The sequence below is a fragment of the Cyanistes caeruleus genome, chromosome 11 (assembly GCF_971803275.1).
Source record: "Cyanistes caeruleus chromosome 11, bCyaCae1.hap1.1, whole genome shotgun sequence".
NCBI lineage: Eukaryota > Metazoa > Chordata > Aves > Passeriformes > Paridae > Cyanistes > Cyanistes caeruleus.
Window position 1 is genome coordinate 13532755 of NC_141711.1, and position 24473 is coordinate 13557227.

General features: G+C 36.3%; 1 protein-coding gene across 2 annotated transcripts in view; it reads right to left on the reverse strand.

Moving 5' to 3' along the window:
* Positions 1 to 24473, reverse strand: part of CACNA2D3 (calcium voltage-gated channel auxiliary subunit alpha2delta 3) — a 413270-nt gene that overhangs the window by 284429 nt on the left and 104368 nt on the right. For both annotated transcript variants that reach the window (XR_015275129.1, XM_086846678.1), the window contains one exon: positions 17274 to 17390. Coding sequence is in view for 1 of the 2 variants with exons in the window: in XM_086846678.1 (XP_086702804.1) it covers positions 17274 to 17390 (117 nt within the window). In the remaining variant the exon portion in view is untranslated. The remainder of the gene's footprint in view (positions 1 to 17273; positions 17391 to 24473) is intronic.

The following is a 24473-nucleotide window of genomic DNA, read 5'->3' on the forward strand; positions in this document are numbered from 1 at the left end:
GAACAGCTGCTTGCTCTCCAGTCCTCCCCACTGTTTGTGATGCTCCTCACTCCCAGCCTTGGCTCTTTTTCTAAAGGAAGAGGAATTCACATGCATGGAATCCTCATGCAACAAAGACATTCCAACCTGCAATTGCCTTTGCTTCTCTTCTCTGAGCTTTTTAAGTCCATTAGTGCTTTCCTCAGACCTGAACCCTGCACTGCTGAAGTTGCAGCTGTGCCGTGGATGATGATACTAGCAAACAGCTGACACAGAAATGAGAGAGTTCACAGGGGTCTTTATTACACCCAAAAGCACGAGGGGAAAATCCTCAGCATGAACCTGAATTCAGCTACCAAACCATGAGCGAGGCTTTGAGGCCTCAAATGAGATGTGATGAAGGCTGAAGGGTGAACACCTGAGCCAGGTGGCTGCTCCTGCTGCACCACTTTCCTGGACCATGGGATTTTGGTCACCACCAAGTAAAAGCTCATGATATTTCCTGGTGCCAGTCACTATACATCACTGTATCACATGCACTCAGCTACCAGGTAGATACATGCTTTTTGATGAAAAATATTAATCTGTGTTCAAGGATTGCAAATGCCTTCCCTGAGTTTCTACTTCTATAAAAATGGGATTCTTCTCAGTGCTTTTTACCTTTTAAAAACATATTTGGCTCTCTGTTTACTATCAGTTCAGAATCCCAGCATAATTTTTTTTTTGATTGATTTTTCTCCTCTGTACTACTTATTTTGGGATGAAAAGGAATTAGAAATACTGGAAGTGACACATAGGATTACTGGGCAAGGAGGAGAAGCAGCTGCAGGAGAGAGCACTGGTTAAGACACCTGAAGCACTGAAAGGGCTGTCCACACCCCATAAAGGGGACAGGGAGCTCTCCAGATCTGCCTTAAGATACTAAAAGTTAAGACTTGGAAACGAGCTCCTTCTCAGTTGTTGCACATAGAGGATACTTGAGTTTCTCTATTCTCTTCTACCTCTGAGGTTCATAGCAAGCTTAAGATCCTTAGGGATGATGAGATGGAGAAGCTTGGTTTTAGCAGAATATTATAAAGGATGAGATCACCTTTATTAACAATATGATCATATTAAGTTTACAAATTTTAAATCTAATATAACTTTTATTTTGAAATTCTATTTTGCATTTTTTTTAGTTTGCTTTTATTATTATTATTATTATTATTTTTAAATCACAGTGCTGCATTTATAATGAAATCGCTGGGAAAGACCAAATTATCTCTGCTGGAATTTGATAGGACAGTGGAGCACCTACTCAGAGACTGGCAAGTTATGATTCACTAAGCAGAGCCAAGGTTAGACCCAGATGCCAATAAAGATTCATTAAGTATGAAATACAATATCAGCAGTGTCTTTGTAATGACCTGAACGCTAATTTTGGCTCAGAGTACTCGAATTCCCCAGTGAGAGAAAGGGAAAGGGGAACAATTTCACAGCTTTTAGCCATAAATGTGATAATATGTAAAACATTTGAAAATATATTGGGAGCTGTGTAGAAGTGAGAGTAGGCAAGTGAAATACAACACTGCACATTAAAAGTGTTCAGCTACATTTTTCTTTTTTATTTTAAATCAAACATTTATTTGATTTATAATATTCAAATATAATTTTCCTATCCATTTTAATTTTATTATGATTACTGCATAAAAAAAGTTAAAATTATTTTCATTATCTAATTCATATATGATGTAATATATCAGCAGCCTAAACTAGCTTACTAACATTACAGCACTTAGAGAAAGGAATAAAAGTCATGTTTGATTTGTCTATTCTCAACTCTTCATAAATTAGCAACATAAGAAAATTACTAGAAAAGGAAGGCTGTATTTCCAAAAGAAGTAGAATTGTACAGAAGGAAATACTGAGTTTAAAATGCCCTTTTTGAAGGAAAAATAGAAATAAAATAAATACAACAAAATGAAGTCTTACCCCAATAAAAAAGTATATTAACCACTTTGTGGTTTTTTTAAATTTTATAGGCTCTTTTCATGCCAGTAGGTAATGCTTGTTTGTCTCCCAAAAAACATTATAAGAAACTAATACTGAAATCAGACTGAATGAAATTTCATCCAGGATTTAATTTTATGTTCTTTTACTTTGGTCTGAAATTAAATGTTCAGCCACTGAGCATTGCAGTGCAATTAATTTCTGGAGTAAAAATCACCACAGCACTCTCTCATTTCATTTCTTAAAGCATTAGTGCTTTGTAACACAAATAAGGGGAGATAAATAACAGACATTTATAACAGTTAATGAAGACATTTGTCCTGCAAAACTCTTTCTTAAATTCAATCCCATTAGCAATAATTCAAATGTGCCGTTGCAGGCTGGTCCAAGCTTTCTGTGAATTCAGTTGCTGGTGCTAATCATTTCTGTCTGGACAAAGGTCCATATTGCAATCAGGATGGCTCAGTCAATATGTTAACTGTGACAGACTGAATGCAGGGGATTAAGCAGGTCTTGAAACTAAATTATTTTTGTCACCACGCACGTAGATTGAAAGAAAAAGCAGCCAAATTTATGTCCAAGATGTTTTCCTTTGTACCAGCAGCAATGATGACACAAAAAAGCATTTTATGTGATATAAAGAAAAAATACCTTTTTAATTGTTTGAGGGTTTTTTATTTGAATATATTTTACATATAGCATCCCAAGTTTTCCTACATCAGAGCTTTAAATTTTTACAGGGTTGCAATGAGTGACTGTCTGTGAGTTTAACTTGTCCTGTAAGTGCCTTGGAAGACTTACTTCAACAAATTAAAATTCACCAGAAATCAAGTGTACAGTCCACATCAGCATGCACAGGGGTCCCTGCCTTGTAAGATTTGCATGAACAGCGTGGATTTATCTTGTGTGGGAACACAGTAAGTGTAGGGCTACACCAATGGAGCATCTGGCCCAGGACTGGCACAAAATTCTCCTGGAAGAAATGCACAGTGTGTATGCCTACTTATAAATGCCAAGTCTCTGAATTCCAGAACAACATTATACTTCCACCTGAAATGCTGAACATCCTCCTGAGTCCTGCTCTGCAGAACAGTCAGAATAATGCAAGATCAATTTGTGTCTGTGAGAGGAAGCACCACGTTACACCACAATTCTCATCTTTGCTGCGGAGTGAAGCTATTAAAGACTCCATTCATTCATGCATAACATATGAAAGGCTACATCTACATTTGCCTTAGCTCTGCCATTTTAAATGAAACATTTTAGTTATGTCATTTAGAAAACCTAGAGTTTGTGTTCACTGCATCCTATATCCCTTTAATTCAGGGAATCCTCAGCAGGGGCAGCTGGATTTTTACAATTTTGCAATTACAGAAGATCATGTTTCTCCTTTACCTGCCACATTCTAATGAGCTGCCAACAGTAAAAACACATAGGCCTACAGATTGTCACAATAATATGTGTTATAAAATGTTTTAAGAACATATAATATAAAAGTCATTAATTATTTTTAAAGTGTGCTCTATTTCTCTGCTGGTATTGTAATAAAACCACATCCTTTCTGTGCCATCACCTGACTGTATCATTAGAGATTATGGAGATGCAACTACATTCTCTCACCTGTTCCACTCATATTCTATATATATATATACAGAAGTCTTGCAAAACTCAGTGTTGTACCTGCATGACAAAAACCAAGTTCAAATCCAGTCATTACCAAATAATTTTTTTAAGATCTTCTAGTAAACTGCTCTGTTCTTCCTTCCTTTATTGCAACATAATAATTCTTAATATTTCTTCAGAATAAGTGACTTTTTTTACCAAAGCTTTTTCAGTGTGGTAACACAACTCTTAAGTAAGTGATGCTTAAAATGTGTATTCATAAATTCAGAGTGCAAAAGAAAATTAAAGCAACCTGGTTCTAGCCATGGGGAAAGACTGGAATCATTGCAAATTTCTTGGTGGCTCTCTTAGGGGATAGCTAAAATATAAAAGCTAGTTATACCAGACTAAACCAAACTGCTATACCTTCATTTTGAGTATTTTGTAGAAGAAAATGCCAGTAGCTTTAGCTACAATTGATTAATTTAACTGGTTTTATTTCAATAATTTCTGGCATTCTGAAAGAGTAAGAGTCTTGTTTTCAAATCCTTACCTTCAAAATAAATACCTCATTTATACCCACACTTTATCTTGTGACCTTCTATCTCTTTCATTGTTACTGACAGCTGTAAATTTCCCTTTGTCTTTGTTTCTTCCAAGGAAAGGTCCCAGAAAACCCTTGCTCTGGAAGCAGAGGCCATAAGGGCTTACAGCCATTGGCTCCAGCAAACTGCACACTCAGACAAGAGAAATGGAAAATGTTCCTGGAATTTCACCTCAGGACAATCACAAAACAATCCCTTTGTGTTTTCCTTATATGCTCACAATGAGCACATAAGTCTGATGTGTTACATTGATAAATGTACAGTTGAAAGGTGAAATCAGGTCAATATTGATTTCAACGGGTTTCCAATGGCAAAGATAAATAATTTAATTATGGGAGAAAATAAAAAAAAAAACACCATCACAGTTTAAAAGTATCTCAGGAGCAAGGCAGAGGGTGAACAGTAGAATGCAAGATGAAGCACCACACGATGAATAACCCAGCAATGCAAAGTAGACTTAACCATGATTAAGGAAACATAATTTACAAAGGATTAAACATAAAGAGGGAAGAAACTCAAGAAGCAAAATTAAAACATGCAATAAAATATCAGAAAAACAGGAGAAATTCTTTTGAAGTAGCAAATGGCAAGAAGACAGCCAGACCACACAAGATATGGGAAGTGTCAGGCAGTATTGATACAGCATGGAACAAGCAAATTAATTGCCTCAGAGTTCAGAACAAAAGCTACAAAGCAGTGATGAGGAATTTTATAGTGTTTTTAATGAGAACATATCCTTAAAAAATAATAAAAAATAAAGAACCAAGGTAATTAAATAATTTCAATGAAACTCCAAAAGCAAGAGTTTCAATAGATTCTGGCTTCAAAAGTTCTATCAAGGCACTGATAATCCCTTTGGTGCTCACTCTCACTTGGAATTGCCTACAACAATTAACTAATCCCCATTGCTGAGCTTCCTAGCCACACAGGCCTTCTCCTTCACCATGAAAAACTGCAAGCCATTTGTTGGAGTGTTTATTTGATATATAGAATTATAGTCATCAGGAGAGAAATGAGGCAATGAAATGTATTTCTCCCAGTTAATCGTGTCCTCCAGTGGAGGACGAGGTACTGGGGACGAGTTCAAAACTGCCACCTGCAGCCAGGAACAGAATGCAGGATACTGCCTGTGTCCTACAGAGATGTGGATCTGGCCAAAAGAGGTGAGCAGTATTTGATTGTTATTAGAGTAAAATTCACCTCTTTTCTTTCTGCTCACATCCATCAACATTCGCATGTAACAAAGTTGTTTCAACATGCAAAGAGAAGACAGTAAAAAATCCACTGAAGACCCCAGACTATTTTAAACCCAAGGCATCTCTCTAGGGGTTTGTTATTTTTTTTTCTGTTTTGGGGTTGTGTTGACCTACTTCTGAGGGACTTTTATTTCACTTTTATCATACAAAGGTCTGAGTTTCTCCTGAACATTGCTTTGGGTTTGCACAAGGCAGCCTGGCCAGTGCCACCTGCATGGTTCACTCTTCGAGCTGGGAAAACAAGGTGATAGATGAGGAGAAAAAAAAATCCATGAGCATGCAGCATTTTTTCAAATAAAATACCATTTTTAAAATAAGAATACAGGAGCACCCAAAGAACCGTGTCATAAGCTCAAACTACCTGATCTTTCAAAAACATGGCTTTCATCTAATAACTTTTTAGAGTTCAACTCTTCAAGTCGTTAACAGAATCTCAGAGATGAGATTGTCAGCAGAGAGAGACACAAGAGAGCTCCCAAACTTTCTCCAGCAGTGGCCAGCAGTGATTGCTGGAGGAAAGAATTTGAGAAATAGGATGAAAGCCTTTGTCTGTTTTCCCAGTAAATTATTTCAGCTTATGGCAATCAGTGCTTTCTGGGCTTCCTGATTTAAAGATTGTCCATTAGTATATTAATTAGCCACCTATGGACTCATCTTTTATGAATTTATCCAATTCCTTATTGAACTTCAGTCACAAATAAAGATCAAGAGGTTAGGGATTTAATTACTAGATCATGAGCATGGAGTTATCTAAAAGCAAAAGGAAAATAGCTATTCCCATTTCTATAACGATTCATAGTGACATTTAAATGAAAATTGCTTAACTTGCAAATCAAGGCAAAATTTCCATTTTTATATGTCAAAAATATTTCCATTAAGATAATTTAGTTTTCGTAAAACCATCTCAAAAGTAACACTGTAGTGATTTTTTCAAGTGTAAAGAAGTGAAACTCCATAAATATCCATAGATGTAACACAATTAAGATAAATGCAAAATTAATGACTCAAGAATTACTAATTTACTGGCACATTTACAAAGTGTTAAATTACTGTCTCACTACAAGTTGTGGGAAATGTGTGATAAAAGTATTATTTTACTGAAAAAACACAGTTTTTTCAATATAATGGAAAATTATATATAAATATAAGCCAATCTTTTTAAATAATAGATGTTATTCTAGCCTGCTCAGTTGTGTTAAAAAAGGAGAAAATCCCTGTGTTGTGCTAGCCCCAAGGGGTATCAAAACCAGAAACTCCATTGATGAAAGAAACCAAGGTATAAACCAGCAAATAAAGATGTTTACCAGGGTTCTCCCTTATCCTGTGCCAAAGCTTTACCAGTTACAGTGTTTTTAAACACTCTCTTATCCTCACACTTCAGAATTGAAGAATTAACCTGAGATGTCCCTGAACTTTTTTCTGAGGTATAGGAAGTTGCCCTGTAGTCCTCCTGGGGAGGCTGTAGTGTACAGTCCATGTTCTGATACACCTGATACACCTGGCAAGGGTGATGTGAAGCTACATGAAATCTCTAAATGCTCCCTTAACTCTTTTTCTGCACACAGATTTTGCTGTGCCTTTTGCTGCAACATACCTTGCTTCTCCAGTTCCAGCTTCTTTTTAAAACAGACTCATGGGTACAGAGCTGTACTTTCTTTTCTGCTTGCAAAACTATTGCTTTTAAATGACCCATTGAAAATCCAGGGCACAAGATTTTTCTATAATGTAGCATTTCTGTAGTGCTTTGTGCCACAATGATTGCTGTAATTTAAACTTTATATTAAAAAAAACCAAACAGACAAATCAATAACATTTCAATTCATAGTGTTACTTTGGAACTGTTTATTTCTCACATGAAACACCTTTTTGGTTACAATTTACTCAAACAATTTGTCCTCCTGGAGTACTTGCACAGCACAAGAAGCAATCATCCAAGAGATGCTGTGCTAGCTTAAATGGCAGAGCATTTGGGCCAACAATACATGGCTGTGTATCTATTTATGTGAAAGTAAAAGAAATTATAAAGTGACCTCTATAATTTATTGTTTGTTCCCTTCATTGCAAATAATTTTAAAATATGTACCAAAGGTAATGTGGCATAATTACATGGCATTGAAATCAAGATGCTCACAAAATAAATGACTACACTTGTTCTTACTGTGGCCCCAGCACCAAATGACACAGTGATTAGGATAATGTGAGCTACCCAATATTCTTCCTTCCAAACATAAAATAAAATCAAAGGTGCCACTTTTGCTCCCCCACACAGCGATTTTTAACTTTGTGTCTTCTCAAAAGAGAAAAACAAACTCCAGCCCAGGTGTCAGGCTCTGCACCTGCTCTCACCCAAGTGTGCTGCAGTTCTTGCCAGAGCTGTGTGCCTCAGCTGTTCCTGCCACAAATCCTAAATCTACAACAGAAATGTATTAGGATGCTTTTGGCTGTGTGCATGGAAACCTTTGCCTAGACATTTTTGTGAAACCTCACATTCAGAGTCCATCTTTGGAAGTAATTTGAAATCCATTAACATTTTAATTTTCAGCATAATTTGATCAATTAGTTAAATTGATCAACAGTAAGACTAGTATTTTAGTAAGAGTCTTTCCACCCCTCCTATCAGCCCTAAAGCTGGTTGGCCTCCAGTGTCACAGACTGAAGTACCAGAGAATTTGTGCAGAGGACTCAGGATGAGCCTTTTTGTTCAGCAAAATCTCAAATCTATCAATATGTGCCATGTGTGAGCCACCTTGCCTTATTCCCTAGGAAAGTGAAGTTTATATTTTTCTGAAGCTCTAGAGATTCAGGTTACTGATTTGAAACATTTTTCCTCAGACACCCACAGCTTGAGAAAGGAGCTCAGCTTTCTGCAGCTACCATGCAATAAGGAACTGATCACCTACAGGCGGAGGAAGAGATTCTCACCCTCTAGTACAGCATGCGACAGCAAAGCACATTTAGCCCAGCAACATAAAAAATACCAGACCTGAAATAACTTACAAGTAATTAGACAATTTCCCTAAACAGCTGCAGAGTCACCAGAGTTTAAAAAAATCATACAGATGGGGAGACGGTTCAATATAGTCCTAGGGCATCGCCACCACTCCCAGGAGAAAATAAAAAGAGTAATGTCCATCATAAGATCCAGCTCATTCCTGTCTCCCATCTCTTTCCTGGGCCTTACTCTTACGAGTGTTTTTCATGTCATGCAATGAACAAGATCCTAATTAGTCTAAGGGAAAGAAAGCCTCTCTTAGCTTTTTGTTTTGGGGTTTCTAAACTGGGTAATTCTTCGGTCTTAAAATTCTCAGACTGTTCTGCACAGCTTTGCCACAGCTCAGTGGAGCAAAAGTAAAGGAGAAAGGAGAGGTTAGCAAGTACCTGTGGAAGCCAGAAGAGAGATTTCTTTTTTAGGAGCCATTGCCAATTTGTAAACCCATCAAATTACAGACCAGGACAATCCAGAAATCTAATATTAGCAAACAAAACTTGAGCCTTTTATCAAAAGGAAGATTAATTTTGAACAACTGAAATTCTAGTTACAGTATCGAATCTGATGTTTTATTGCAGTTGTATTTCGACAGCTGTTAAAATACAGTTCAAAACAAAAACATTAACTAAATGTTTGTTTAACTCACTCTCCCTGGCTTTTCCAGGGAAAAAGTAATAAGCCCTGGCTTTTTCCAGGGGAAAAAAAGAAAAGAAAGCAGCTTATCTCATTCTTGGTCTGCTTTTGTCTCCCAAAACAGTTTCACATACCACCAGTAGTGATAATCCTGATGTTCTGATTTAATTCCAGCAGAAATTGTGGCCACCTGATATTCAATGCTTCTGGGAAGAGTTTCTTTACCCCCACCCGTGTCAGCAGCTCCCTGGAATGATCAGAGAACCCATGAGCTGAAGGAGCACACTGTGGAGGTTGTGCAGCTCTCCAGTCTTAAAGAAAATGTTCAGCTGGGAGGAGCATGGTGGGTTTATTTTATAAACCTGTAAATTATAATTCTGTTCAAATTAGGAAATAAACTAGTGTCCAGAGAAAGCAAGATGAGGGAGAATAACTTTTGAAGCAGTAGGTGTTAAAAATCCAAAAGGTGGCAGAGCAAGGAAACGCTCTGACCACTGCTGGTCACGTTTGGAATACATAATCAGCTGTTAGAGACATAAAAAATCAACTAAGCTGGAAGTATTTTAGATTAAACAGGCCTCTTCCTACCTAATTCCACTAGAGTCAAACTCAAGAAAGGTGGGAGTGAGGAGGATAAATGGGGTATTTGCCCTCAGTTGTCTGTGCAGGAGGCTCTTGTGGTGCAGTGGTGCTCCAGTGGCAGGTCAGGCTGAGCCAGCACACCTGAGCGAGCACGGTCCCTGCTGGAGGCTCCATCACACAGCCGAGGGAAGAGCTAATGCTCATGAAAAACATTCATGACTTCTCTTTACACCTCTTTTCATTGAAATGCTTCTGAGCACTTCAAAATGAAGAATCACACAGAGATGATAGTCTCTCCTCCTCAAAATATTGATAAATGACCATTCATTAAGTCCCTCCAAGAATGCTATTAACCTGGCTGCTGCTCCTGGTGCTCCCTCACGCTCCACACACGGAGCACAGGAGCTGGCATCGTTGATGGAATGGCAAAAGGAGGCAGCAGAATGGAAACCTTCTCTGCACAGATGCAGGCTGAGCAATCTCTAAAGGAAGAGGTCTTTTTTATTACCTAAGCATTAAAGTAAATGAACACAAGGTTTCAGAAAACAGGCTACTGTTACATGAACAGCAAGTTATAGCACATCTTCTCAAAAGAATATTTATGATCAATTAAAAATAAGTATCAATAAACCCTCTAAAATTGATATGACACCAAACATCTATTGTTTTTTTGACATAAAAGTACCAGTATTTATTTTTATAATTCCAAAAAATAGATTCAATTATACTTATTTACAATATGAGATCAGAATCCTAATAGAAAATTGAGATGACAGTTGTGCAAGTAAAATTAAGTTTCAATTAAAACATTACTATTTGAAGTTTGAATCCCACACTGAAAAGAAAGTTGGACAATATGACTAATTTTATTAAAATAATTAATGTAAAACACTAAAATATGCTAGTACTTTAAAACACTGATAAGAAAGGACAAATGAAACTAATTTATCCTACTTCATTCTTCCAAAATTACTTTACTGTTTTTTTCCTGCTGTCTGAAAAACTATTTTATGTTGATTGCAAAGACTGAATATTATGTACTGCTGCAGTGAAGTCCAATACAGGAGCTAATCTGTGAAGTGGCTGGATTACCTCGCTGTATTTTCACATAAATGCTACACAGTTGAATGCACTATCTTTAAATACTTTTTCCTACTTTTCTTGGCACCGGAGGTGAGACCATTGTAATTGTCTCCAGCAGCAAATTCTTTGAAGTTTTCTCTACAAGTCCTAATTTTCCTCCTTTTTATCTTATGAGTATTTTTTTCTTTTTTTCTAAATTTGAACTTCAGGAAATTCACTAAATTTCCTAAGACTGACTAAAGCACATGAACTCTTTTTTTTTTTTTCTTTTAGCATACAAACATTCCAAGGTTTTAAAGACAGACAAAATTCAAAGATGGTTCAAGTTGCTTTACTTTTTGTAGATATTTATTTCCCACTGTACCCAGACAATGAAAGCTCCACGTTTGCAGAGCTGTAGCAGAGTGTGCTACAGCAGTGATGAGCTGGGAGCAGGAATTCCTGGATACTGCACATCCTGTACATGACTCCCTGGAAATCCTGGCAAACACACATCCCTTGAAACATCTCCCTGAAGTTTTCACTGGTTTTCTTTTCATTCTCTCCTACTGAGCTTTTCTAAGTTTCACCTCTTCACCCCTACCAGGACCTGTTCTGACAACTCAGCTAACCTGGGTTTTAGGACATATGAGAGTTAAATACAGAATCAATGCACTTGGGCTCCCTGCTATGATTCAGAGAGGTCTACAGACAGAAAAACTAACTTCCATTAAAGCTGTCTATTCCATGTTTCTCCCATTACACACACAGAGCAGGTGTGAGGTAAACTGGTTGTTCCTATTTCATTCATTCCTCCTATTGACCAAAAAATGCACTTGAGGACAGTCTGAGCTCTCCCACCACAGCCATGGGATGGGAATGAAGGTTAAGGAGAAAAGAATCCCACCCACACTCCAATAAAAATGGACTTTTTTCCCCCTTTCAGAGCTCACAGCACTATCTGTTTATAAATACACAAATTTCTTGGCAAGCTCAAAGAACTCAAAAGCGAAGTAGCAATGTGGGATTTAGTTGATCTGCACTAGAATAGGTTTGCCAATCCTTCATTTGTTGAAATCCTAAATTCTAAACATTTACCAAAAGCAGTCTTCAAGCCCAAGAGCAATAAAGAGGAAAGATATTTACTGTGCCTTTAAATATTCTCCAAATTATGACTATCAAAGTTAAATATTTTGCTATTGAATACTTCACCATCAGTGGATTTCTATCCATCTTTTCATTTTCCAGTGTATTCTAATTTTCAAGAAAGTAAAAATAAAGCTCTTCACGCTTTCAAGAACACAAATTTATTACTGACACATGAAGGAGACAAGTAAACCTATGAGCAAGTTTAAATGACACCAAAATTAAATAGCAACAATTACAGTTAAAATACTAAATGTGAATACAAAAATATTGCTGAAAACCTTTAATTTGTTAGCAGTAATTAACACAACTGTAGCCATCTCTGCTTTATTCATTATGTCTTTATTCTGTCAGTTTAAACTATTTATAGTGATACTGGGTTGATTCACCATAATTTCCTTCCACCCACAACCATCTATAATTTTTTCCCTCAGTAATTTTATAAACTTAATGTTGAGGTTCTTTTTTTTTTTTTTCATTTCCATCTGCAGATTAAAAAAAATCTTTCTCACTATATTTATAAAAAAAAAATCAGGGGTCAATACAGCCCCCATTGAGCTGCAGCTGTAAAGAGTGAACACTGATATTCATTTTTCTTCTAATTCTTCAGATGCAAATTAGCTCGATGAAGGAACTTCATTTATTTTGTCTTTGACATAGTGAGCCTAGAAAAGTAATATGTTTTGACATTAAAGATCTATTTCTATTATATTTTATGAATATGAAATATGAATGATTGTTTGCTTCTCTTCTCAAGAATGCCATTCCCAATCTAGCCTTGATCAAAGTGATATAAAATGAGAATGAAAATACAGTGCAACAAAAAACACAGTGGGCATTCAAGCCAGTGCACATGTAAAACAGTCTCAAAAAAAAAAAAAACAGTTCAAAATTCACCTGGAATATTCCTCACTGTTGCCTTGAATAGGAATGGACTCACCACTAAGTTACACACTAAAATGAGTTAAATTCCAGGTACACTCAAAGAAACATTAAAGTACTTGGAGGTGGTTTGTAAATAAAGGCTACAATTATTGACTACAGTATTCTGTATGAATTTTTTATTGAGTTTTCATACACTCTATGGAAATATTTTGTAGTGCTCTGAATACAGAAGTACTCTTTAGCAACTTTCACTCTCAGCTTTGAATTGCCTGCCCCGATCTTTGTGCTCATCAAATCAAGTTAATTTTTCACTCATTAACACATTAAACTTTAAAGAAAAATTAATTTATTGGCCAGAACACCAATTTACCTGTATTTTCTTGGAAATATCTGAATGCAGTACATGTTGTTTAATATTTTGCTTACATATATATGTACATAGATGTGCAGAAAAACAATAGTAAATTGCATATGCGTATTACTAAGCTCAAACATCTCAAACACATACATTATTTTAACTGTGCATAAACAGTATCATCCTAATAGTATCTGAAAAAAGCTTAAAGACTGGTGTAAAAATCATCATTGGAAAAAAAAAAAATCCATTTCTCTTCATTGCAAATGTTTGTTAAATGTAAATGCTGATATTCTACTCCTTAGGAGAACATTTGTCCGCGTGTGGAATTTCATGATAAAAAGCTTTAGAGTCCCAGGTTTCTCTAGATAAACCCCGCTGGTTTACTGATGCATGAATGCACTGAAATTGAATTACTGTACAACAGCAATTACTTTTCACAGTACAGTTATAATGAGAATCAGCTTCACAATGAACACCAGGTAGCTATAGAAGGAAAAGTTAATAAAAAGAAGCCTCTTATTTGCATTTTCCACTTCAGCAAGTGTAGTTGCCTTAAAGAAAAACCATCCTTAACACTTGATTTGCCATCATAGCAATGAATCAACAATCATTTTTATAGCACCTCTTTATTTTCAAGGAAATATTAATGAAAATAAAAATTTTAATAGAAAGCTAAAGTTATAATAATTGCTTTTCAAATATTACCTAATAAGTTGGTTATCTTTCATTTTTCAATCGTTCTCTTCTCTCTAGGATTCAATTTTTTCCCAATATGCCAATAACTAGGAAAAGTAAAAGCACCAAATGCACAATTTTAACTCCACCTCTTTTTCACTATCAGGTTTGTTGCCGTGGTCATTTGTTACTGAGCATTATGTCTCAGTGCTTCATTCCCGTTCAGTTTCAAATTACTCAGGTCACTGAAGTATCATAAAACCTTCTAAAAATTATATTAAAAAAAAATCACAGATAACTTTAAGATTGTTCAAGCAAACTTCCTGTGAATGAAATATCTGAAAGTCCAGGAAAAGCAGCAATACCTCAAGTGACAGCAGACGACACAAGGGTCTCAAAGGGATTATTTGTGTTTGGCTATAAAATTAAAATAACTACTGAATGGTGCAGGAAACATTTCTGTGTCTGTCACCTTATGGGCAGTAAGATTTTTCCCATCTCAAGCATCATCATATTAAAAGTAAATGGATACATTTACCTTTGTCACAGATAGAAACAAAACACCAGCAGCATTGAATCACAACCATAGCTCAGGGATTTTAACTCAATTCATGTCACAAGTATTTCAAAATAAAATACAAAGTTGCCTGCCTGAAATTCAATCAGGTAGGGCAGCATTAGGAAGGAAATGGTTAACAGGAATATCCTGAACTGATATAAACCCAAGGTAAATAGTGAACACTGGGAGAAGGAGGGGAGGGAAAATGTTGCTTGCAAGGTTTTCCATCAGTAAGTAGATGACAAAAGGTTATATAATTGGTTTAGTACTTTCAGTATTCCATTTATCATATGTATCTGACAGAACAAAAATAGGACAATCTGTGATAGGATAATTGCATACTGAAGGGTAATTCAAACAGGGAATGAATATGATAAAAATCACACTGAACCAACTAATCACTATGAAAAGCGGTGAGACAGAAAGATAAAAATTCATCCAGAATATTAAGGGGGAGGAGGGAAAAGAGTTCACATGTGATTAGTAGCTTCAAATAAGTTCATATGTTTGAAAGCATCAAGCAGAACCACAAAAAAAAAAAAAAAAAAAAAAAAAAAACCCAACCAAAAAAAAGCCAACTGAGGCCTATCCCAGCTGTCCTATTTTTATAAATCCAGATCATTCTTCTTGGCCTTTTCTACAAATCAAGCACTTTAGGTACTATGAATTACTGAACATCTGCTAGAACCTGAAGAAGTATGTTTAACCCAGAATGCTTTTGGATAAAACATTTTAATCAACCATGGATTTTGATGTCTACTTGAAACTAATTCACTCAGTGGTGTAGGGTAACAATTTGGGTTAATATTGGAACACATTTTCTGAGTCCTTGGATTTGCAGCCTCACAATCATGTTCCCATTATTTCTAAGGTTGAGGGGTATTTTGTAAGTTATTCTTCATTTAGTACTTCCTCCAACATCACCACATGACATAATTCTCTGAATCTTATGTTTCAGTGCTCTTGCACAAATTGCCATCCAAAACTTTTGTCAAAATTCAGTTATTTTAGAGACAAGATGATCCAGTATCAGGATGGAACAGAGCTCTTAAGTGTACAGGATTTTACTAATTCGCATCTCACCTCCCCAGATACAAGGGGGAAATTAGTTATGATGAACCAAGGATGAAACTTATAAAAAACCTGCATTGTACAAAAGGATTTTGTCCTTCTCAGAATGCAAATTACTAAGCACTACATACTACCAGAACAGAACAGGTCACTCATTACATCTCTAGCATCAAAAAGGACCAATTTATAAAATTATGCAAAAATTAAGAACTTAATTGGAAAGTACACTAAACAGATCATTTCTTAAAAGAAGTGCCTGTCCAAACCACACTTTTAGCTTCCTTTCCAAAGATGGAAACCTTCCAGGGAAGGCTCTGGATTTCAGAAACTTTTTCTGGCACTAAAATCCATTCACTCAAGATTACATGCATGATTTAACTTCACATAATTCGGGCTTGTTTTTACTCAGAGCATGGTGGTCTATATTGATCCTGTATTTTCCTCCTTAGACAAAAACACAATCTGTATGAAGAGAGACCAAACCTGTTCTAAACATTTGTTATGAAGCTCTAATTGAGACTCAAACTGCTCTTCCCCACCTGCACTCCTCACTGATGGAATTCTATTCCCTCACCAGCCAAGTGTGCAGCTCGCTGGTCACTTCTCGCTCTAAACAAGTGCTGCTCCAAAATGCTTTGTTCCCATTATCATCTCAGGGGAGCAGTTTTCTCTGCTAAGAAACAAGGAAAAGAGTCCTCCCCCTTCCCCCAGTCAATATCCTTCAGGCTTCTGGAAGCTGTTGCACACATATTAAAGTGTAGTTTTTCCTCTGAAAAACACACTGTAAAAATAGCATTGCGGGGTTCCATGTTTATTGTCTTTCTCTGCTTCCCTGCCAAGTGTGCTCAGTTTTACAAGCTGAAATGTTTTACTTCACTGCCAACCCTGAAAATTCAACCTCTTAAACGTAGCCAAATTCTTTCCTCCCTTTGCACCATAACAAATAATACAAGGCTGAAGGCGGAATTGTGGCCTCAGCCACACAAAAGGAATCCCTGTCCTCGAGTGATACCTCCAGCTCCATGGTGGAGACACGAGGATCTTCAACTCAATTGAGCAGATCAGTCTGGCTGAAATAGAGCAGCTGATGGTTAACAGTGTCACCATCATGTCCTGTGAGTTTGCTGACAAGGGTGATGCCACAGAAGCTATTGTTCCAGGCAGTCACCTCAGTTTCAAGCAAAGAATAACGCAAAAGGAAGATTTGTTACTCTTTAGAACAAATGTGTTACAGCAAACTCCTATTTGATATAATAAACATAAAATTATGAACTTTTTCTAGGTTTTATAGTAAGTCTAATAGACACCAAAGCTATTACAAAAGGAGGATCAGAATGGAGATGGGGGAAAAAAAAACAGAAAAGCACAAAAACTTACAGACATCCAGAGAGCTGTCTAGTTATTCAGTGATTATTAATAAGCTGCCTGAAGAATGATGTAGTACTTACCACAATTAAAGTGTTTACCAATTGAAGTGTTTGCATCTTTTTCCCAACTAAGGGACAGTTACTGAACTCAGACATTTCCCTGCAATACTATTTTTATAATAGTGACCACTGAAATTAAGTCAGCTTTGGTTGGATATTTTAAAATCTACCATTTTAACCATATGTAGTTAGGTTTTACTGCACACAAGTGATATGTTACAAATTCATATTGGAACTTGGCAGTCCTAATCTCGTTGCACACCCTTACATTTATCTATTGATGGTATAAATAATATAAATCTATTCTCTTGAACAGTGATTCTAAACTACTTCTGAATGCTTTAGCATTTCCACTTCAGCACCTTCAATTGCTAGTACAGCCTTCAGAGCAGAGCCTAAACTATACATTTAGTTTTACATCATGGAAGGAAATAGCAGATTGATCTGCTGCTTACCCGTACGGCTTCAGACTTCTTATGAAACATTTCTTCCATATTCTTTGCTAACTTTTTCACAAGCTGAAGGCCATCAATTTCTTCTATTGCAACATCCTTCTCATATTCTTTGTATTTCTGGAAGAGAAAAAGAAAAATAGGGAAAAGTTACTCACAGGGAACCAGCTGAAATTTTGACAACTAATTATTCGTTTTATATTACACTTTGCTGACATTCTTCATTTATTTGATCTTTATTTGCGTGACAGAAGGCTGCTTTGTGCCAAGATGCTGTCATGGGGAGAGAACAACTGGATTAGAACCAGAACTCCATTTAAAAAATAATAAAAATATTTATCTCATGCACTGTAGGAAAACGATAACTCCCCTTCACCATGTTTAAATTACTTTTCCCCACAACTAAACAAGAGCCAAAAAAAAGTAACAAAATCTTGTATCTCCTCCAAAAATCATGTAAAAACAGTGATAGAATTGGCAATCCCTGTGCCTTAGCAACCTAGAATCCTCCTCCTCAGCTGAACTTCCTGTAGATGCCTATTTCACAAGGTTTATACAATGCTTACATTATGAATACTTACACTACAAGCTTATCTAGACATGCTTAACTTTTCATGCAAAGAAAAGCCTAAGAAAAGCACAAGAACATGAGCCTTCATCCAAACACAAGCATCAAAGCATCCTTTATCCAATGTGATGAGCGCTGCATTTCACAATGCGAATAACTCAGAATGCCCAAGCACTAAAAATATATTCAAAACAATTTTTACCCTCTATTTTCTGCTTATCAGTAGTTTTATTTTTCCTCATTAGCGTTTACAAGGAAGCTTTGTAAAAATTAATTATTAAAAAGAATTTAATGCTGAGAACATTCTTCTTCCCCACATTATTCCACTGCAGCCTCTACTCTAAGAACTGTTGGCTTCCACTCTGGCTGTCGTTTGCTTCTCTCTCTCTAAAACATGCACAGTTGTGTTGAACTAATCACTGTCCATTACCAAACCCCTCTCCTCATCACAACCCTGCACCTCCACGACACAGTGAGGGAGAAGGAAGGCACTCCTGCCTCCTGCCAATTAGCCCTGTGTGCCAAAAGCATCTCCCAAACCTCTGCAGGAGACTCCTGGGTCAACCCACAGTATTTGAGTGAAGAAAATTAAATGGTATCATTAAAAAAAAAAAAAAAAATCATTGAAATTTGCCTGCAGAATGATGATTCTTATAGAACTCCAGAGAGACAATGGAGAATAAGGTGACCAAAAAAAGTGGTTCAAAGCTTCTGGATGAATATTAAAATGTTCAAACCAGTGAATTAGTCAGGACCAGTTATGTCCTGGCTGGTGATGCAAGAACTCTTTTGTTAAGAGAATGCCTGCAGATGTTGTACCCATTTCCCCTAACAAAACTAATTTTCAAGGTAGACTGACACTTTGTACTTCCTTTAAAATTTACACTTGTCTGTAAAAACTTGTGTGAATGTTTTGATAATGAAACAGTATTTAATAAAACACAATTTGCAGACAATTTCAGAACAAAGTTAAAAAGACAAAGTTGTCAGTAAATATTTAGGGCATTTTTTTTATATATATACGTAATTTCAGCAATAATTGAATTTTTCCATATTATTACCTGTCATGAACCTCTAGTCTGAGACCTCAGTAGCAACCTAAGAAACCTCAAACAAACCCCTTGCATTTTGCTCCCTCGAGACAGGCAGGGAGATTTGGGGGTTTTGCCCTCTTTGATCTGCACTTAGATATCAATAACAGAGTCCTGATTTCAATTCTTGAAGTCCATTTATGTCATTACTAGAGATAAAAGTGATTTTTCTAAAATAGAAAAATACACTTATTTTTTTATTCACTGGAGAAAATAAAAGAAAACAAGAGACAAGAGAGGCAAACACTATTGTAACCAATAACATGATAAAATGCAGTAAATGATCAGTAAATTGAAAACACAGCAAGTTAATTAATGATGTCAATGTCTGTCCACATCCCACAGGATTTGAAGCTTTGGAGAATTTAAAACAAATCAAGTACAAATTTGAATCACTTATTTCCAGCTGCCCAGATCATGTTCAACATATCACCTCTTGATAAAAATATTTCCCTTAGACTTGACCTTTGAGTTTTTAGAAAGTATTCTAAAATGCATCACTTGAAGAGACAGCTTTCAGGTCATCAGATTTATTGATTTAAGCTTTGCCACCGAGTGAAGAAAGCCAGGCAATTATTCACTGTGTTTGCCTGAAAACTGAATGGTGCTGTTGAAATCCACATTTTCTAGGCACGCAGAATCCTACCACATGGTCTATTAGGCTCTTGTGAAAGCATATTAAAAAGCCACACTTCTCAATGTTGAGTAACTGGTGCTTTTGAAAGCTAAAAATATCTTGCACTCAAAATAGATGTGAATGATTTCTTAACTCATAATTTATGATCTTATAATTATGCTAGTTTATAGTAAATATACACATTTCTTCATAAATCAAATGCAAAAGTTCCAACACAAAAGAATACATTGGAAGAAACAGAAGATATTATTTCAGGTCCATTTGAAAAGACCCCACATCTTGCATGGTGCAAGTCCACTCACTTGCTGGAAAACTTCAACATTTGCAACAAAACTAGGAGAGCTCGGCCTGACAGACCCTGGCAACGAAGAGGTTTATGTAATATGTATTTTATATTTGGCATTCCATTGTCATAAAAAAGTACTTCTCTCATTTTTTCAGCCATCATTGGAAGTTTCCAAAACAGGAAAATTATGTGGTTGGAAAAAACCTCCAGCTGTTTCTGCTCTCCTGGTGCCTGGAGGGGAGAGGTGCAAGCCTGACTGGGTGTGTCTGTGCCCTGCTCTCACTCTGCAGGATGCTGGGGATTTCAATTCCATCTATAAAGACCCTGATTTTGTAACAGCTCTCAATGCAAGAAACCTGAACCACACAGGATAGTGAAACAACACAAAACCACAATAAAACCACAACAAAGGCAATCATTAATACTGCATTCTCTTCCTTTCACTGCAGAGGCCATCTGACCTCCAGACTCGTATCCTTTCCCCACCACTAAATTTTTACATATTAAATTTGGATTTAGTTTCAATAAATTAAAACAGCAAAGACATAGTCTCTTTGAAATAAATTTGAATTTGTTTTTAAATGAATATATTTTATTTTGATATCATCTTGAGAAAGCAGCATGACACTATTGTTCCAGTTAAACAAAATGAGTGGTGAAAAAAACAAGCTTTTGGGCCAGGTTCTTGCAAGAGTTGCAAACTGCTTTGTTGTACTGCTACTATGAAGGTGCTCATACAAGCAATGCCTTAAATTGCCATTTCCCTTCCCTGTAACAATGAATAAGCTGATGTTAAAGCTGTTATTTTGGTTTATTAAATAAAAAAATTTAACCCTTAGGTTTTTTCAATATTCCCTAATTTTACTTCATTAAGAGATACTGATAATTCTCATCATTTGTAACATAGGCAATAATTCATGTGTCTTGTTATTAAAAGGAGAGAAAACAGCTCTAACTTTGCTGTAAACAATTTACTTGCTTAAAAAAGAGTATGAAATATTAGAGTCATAGTTGGAAATTTCTTCTGATAATTGAATTTCCAATTGTCTAGATGATGAAGCAGATACAACTTCTGATTTGCTGCATTATAAAAAAAAAAAAATACTTGAAATGCTGATTCTGTCTGCTTGCAAAAATCAGCATTTGGTAAAAAATTCTCTAGAGAGACAAGAACATTTATCATTTGAGAAAGCCCACAAAAAATACATTATTTCTTCAGTATCTGTTTTGCCAGATCATTTCACATAAGCACTGGGGAAAGACAGACAGTATTTCACTGTCAGAACCCTTAATGCTTTTATGTTTTCCACTGGTGTAGGTGTGGGGGTTTTTTTCTTGGTAAATGATCATCTAGAAATAACAAACCAAAAAGCAATCTGTACAAAACTCAGATCAGAAGTGTTTAATGCAATCTAAATATTTGGCACTGAAATAACAACACAAACACACACAAACCAAAAAGTGCTAGCAAAAGAAACCCAGAGAACCCCCAAAACAAACAAAAGCAAAACAAAGCCAAACCACACCAAAACCCACAGAGCTTGAGCAAACAAGGCAGGAAAAGAAGTCCACTCTTGAAGCAAAACTGTTGGCTACAGGTTGAATTTTTTTCTCTTTGTTTTTACTCTAAAGAGAAACATGATCTCTGTCTTCCTGTTTCTATCTACTTCTATCAAGTCTTATCAAAATCAAGATATTCACCTTAGTGCTGTATACAAAAATATTTCAAGTTACTTACACGTGTGCACATCGTCCTCAGTCTCAGTCTTTCAAAAGGGCTCTGGTTGCTCTGTACATCTGCAGAACACTACACTCATTTATGATGAAAATTCTTCCCACTCCCTGGGATTTTCAGAGCCAGTAAATACCACTACCATCCTGATTAAAGAAAGGAATTCAACAGGAATCTTGTAATAATACTTTAAAAGTCATCTCTCTGTGTTGCGTATTTGGAACGGTTATTTGCCTCCGAGGTGCATTCATAGCTCTATTGCACACATTTCAAATGTTGCTGGTTGAGAGATTTTGTCAGAGGCATGCTAAAACTATATGTGCATATATACATTTTATGTTTTATAATGAAAAAGCAGAACCAGCATGCGAATGGCAGATCAAATATCCCATCTATCCATTGTTTCCATGAAAAAATTAAATGTGTGTTTACTCCATGCCATTTTCAAAAAACCACTTTCAGATGTTCAAGCCTCAACATTGTGAATGTAAAGTGAGATTACAGAAACATACATTTTTGATTAAATCATCAACTTTTGATTTCAATTAATATCTCTGGCCCAGCAGAAAGGCTGTGCAGTGCAGTGGTTGAACTGTTTAGACTCGTTTCACTCCCTCTGCCATGCAACTCCTAACAGTGACTCCCTTCAGTGCTGGACTGAAGGGCCACAGGAGTTAATAAACTGATTAGAATTATTTTGATTCTATACTTGAGATGCCCCAACAATCAGATGTAATTAATGAGACTGAGAGGCTGCAAAAAAGCTCGCAGCTGGTACAATTTGCAGCTCTTTAAGCAGTTTCTTTAGTTACAGAGTCAAAAGTTATGCCACAGTTCTGACCATATTCTTTACCCCTAAACACATTAATTTATCATTCAAGTTGACTTTCCTAACTGAAGTAGCCTTGAATTTTTATGTCAAGTTGTTTTAAATTGTAGGGATCAGAAGGCTGATAATAAACTACTTTTCTGTGCATAAAGAAATTCTTTTTTTCTTTCAATAATTTATTCTTCATGGCAATCTAACATTAAGCCCCTTCATTTTTCTTTGCTTCTCTTAATGTATAACTGCTACATATAGGCAAAAATCTTATCAAGGAAAGGCCTTATAATATCATGGCTTAGGCCTGCTAATTTGGCTAGGTGCAGCTAACAGCTAATCTGTTTGTTCCCATGAGAAAAAATAGTAAAAATTAAAGTCAGTCAGCACAACGAGTTATTCTTGTGAGGAAAATCAGTTTGCACCTGCAAAAACAAAAAATTAATCCCACAAGAATCAGTGAAGAAGATATGTAAACAATCCAAGAATAGAGAAACTTGATGGACATGTGAAATACCATTTACTAACCAATAAATTGAATGCCATGAAAACTACTATCCAATTAGAGTTAAACACAAAGTCTCTGAAAACTGTATAAAAATTAGTTATGTGAATAAAGAATTGTCTTTTCCTGCTGAGTCCCATCAGCTTACTACTGTACCATATAATGCTTTTTTACATGTACTTTTTTTTAGCACAACTGCACAAATTTTTTTTAAATGTAATTTATTCAGAGTGTTTAAAATACCTCTTCCTCTTTGCACTTTATGTAGGTTTCGGTTTTGTGGGCTTTTTAAATTATAAAACCTAAAACCTGCCATATACATGGAGCAAACTCAAAATATCTCAATAGTTGCTGCCTTACCCCATTAACAGTTCCGTTGAAATTTAAAAAGCTATGCGGGGACTATAGCACAACATGGCTTTGGGTTTTTGAATCAAAACAAATCTAAATTACTCTTCATCTGGAAAGTCTATCACAGCATTTTATAAGACAATATCCATGTTCAAATCAATGGTACAAAAGCAATGACTGGTCAAAGCTTACGTGGCTTTGCAGTGCTTTACAGTACGGCACACGTCCCTTCTGCATGTGGGAGATGGTAGAGCAATTCCCAGCAGAAGATTTAAAATTACCCAGCACAGCCTCTGAATGCCTCATTAGAGCTGAGGGGTCACTAACCATGGATGCACTGCTGGAATAAACCCAACTGAAGCCAAATAAGAAACCTTCTCCAGCATCACATGTGCCTGTGAGTGGGAGCTTTTCCACTGAGCAGAAGGGTACTCAGATGGCACAGGCACAGCAGAGATATCAAATACAGATGGTGCACGCCCCCGATAGACTGATCTGTGAATCTCTTATTCCTACAAGATTTGTCTTTTCCCCGTATCACACTGACCCCATGGTGGGGTGGTTTAGTTAGAGTGCCACTGTTATGCTGCTGTCTGGTCCTCCTGACTCCAAAATGTATCCATTCAGTGGAGCAACTTTAACAAAATAAACAACTATGGCGTTTTTATTTTGTTGTTGTTGAACAAAGTTGTTTTAGTTTAGAGTTGGTATAAAGTTTTTCATCCACAGAGTTTCAAAGACTTTATAAAGCATATATCTATCAAAATCTTCATGTAGAAGAGGATATTGGGCTATCCTTAAATTCATGTGCCCAATGTCACACAACGGTTCAGAACCACAATGAGAAGCTCTCTTGGTTTATTCTTCCAGTGCCCTGCTCACTAAACCACAGACAACTGAGATAACTAACTCTTGATCTGCATGGCAAGATGAGTCACAACAGCACACTTCTCCTCACCTTGACATTACGGAACTCCTTAGTAATTGAGAGTTTGTGTTACACCACATTACACACTCCTATTAACCTTTCCTGAACCTCTTTGTGTTGATGAAATCCATCAGCAATGCCCACTGTGATGGCACACTCATTTTCTGCAGAGAAATTCTCACTCACTCCATCAAACAGCTCCTAGGAGCTCTGGATTAGTCTGTCACACTTGACTCTTGCACACACTGGTGTCTGAGGAATTCCTGTCGCCTCAAAGCCCAGTGT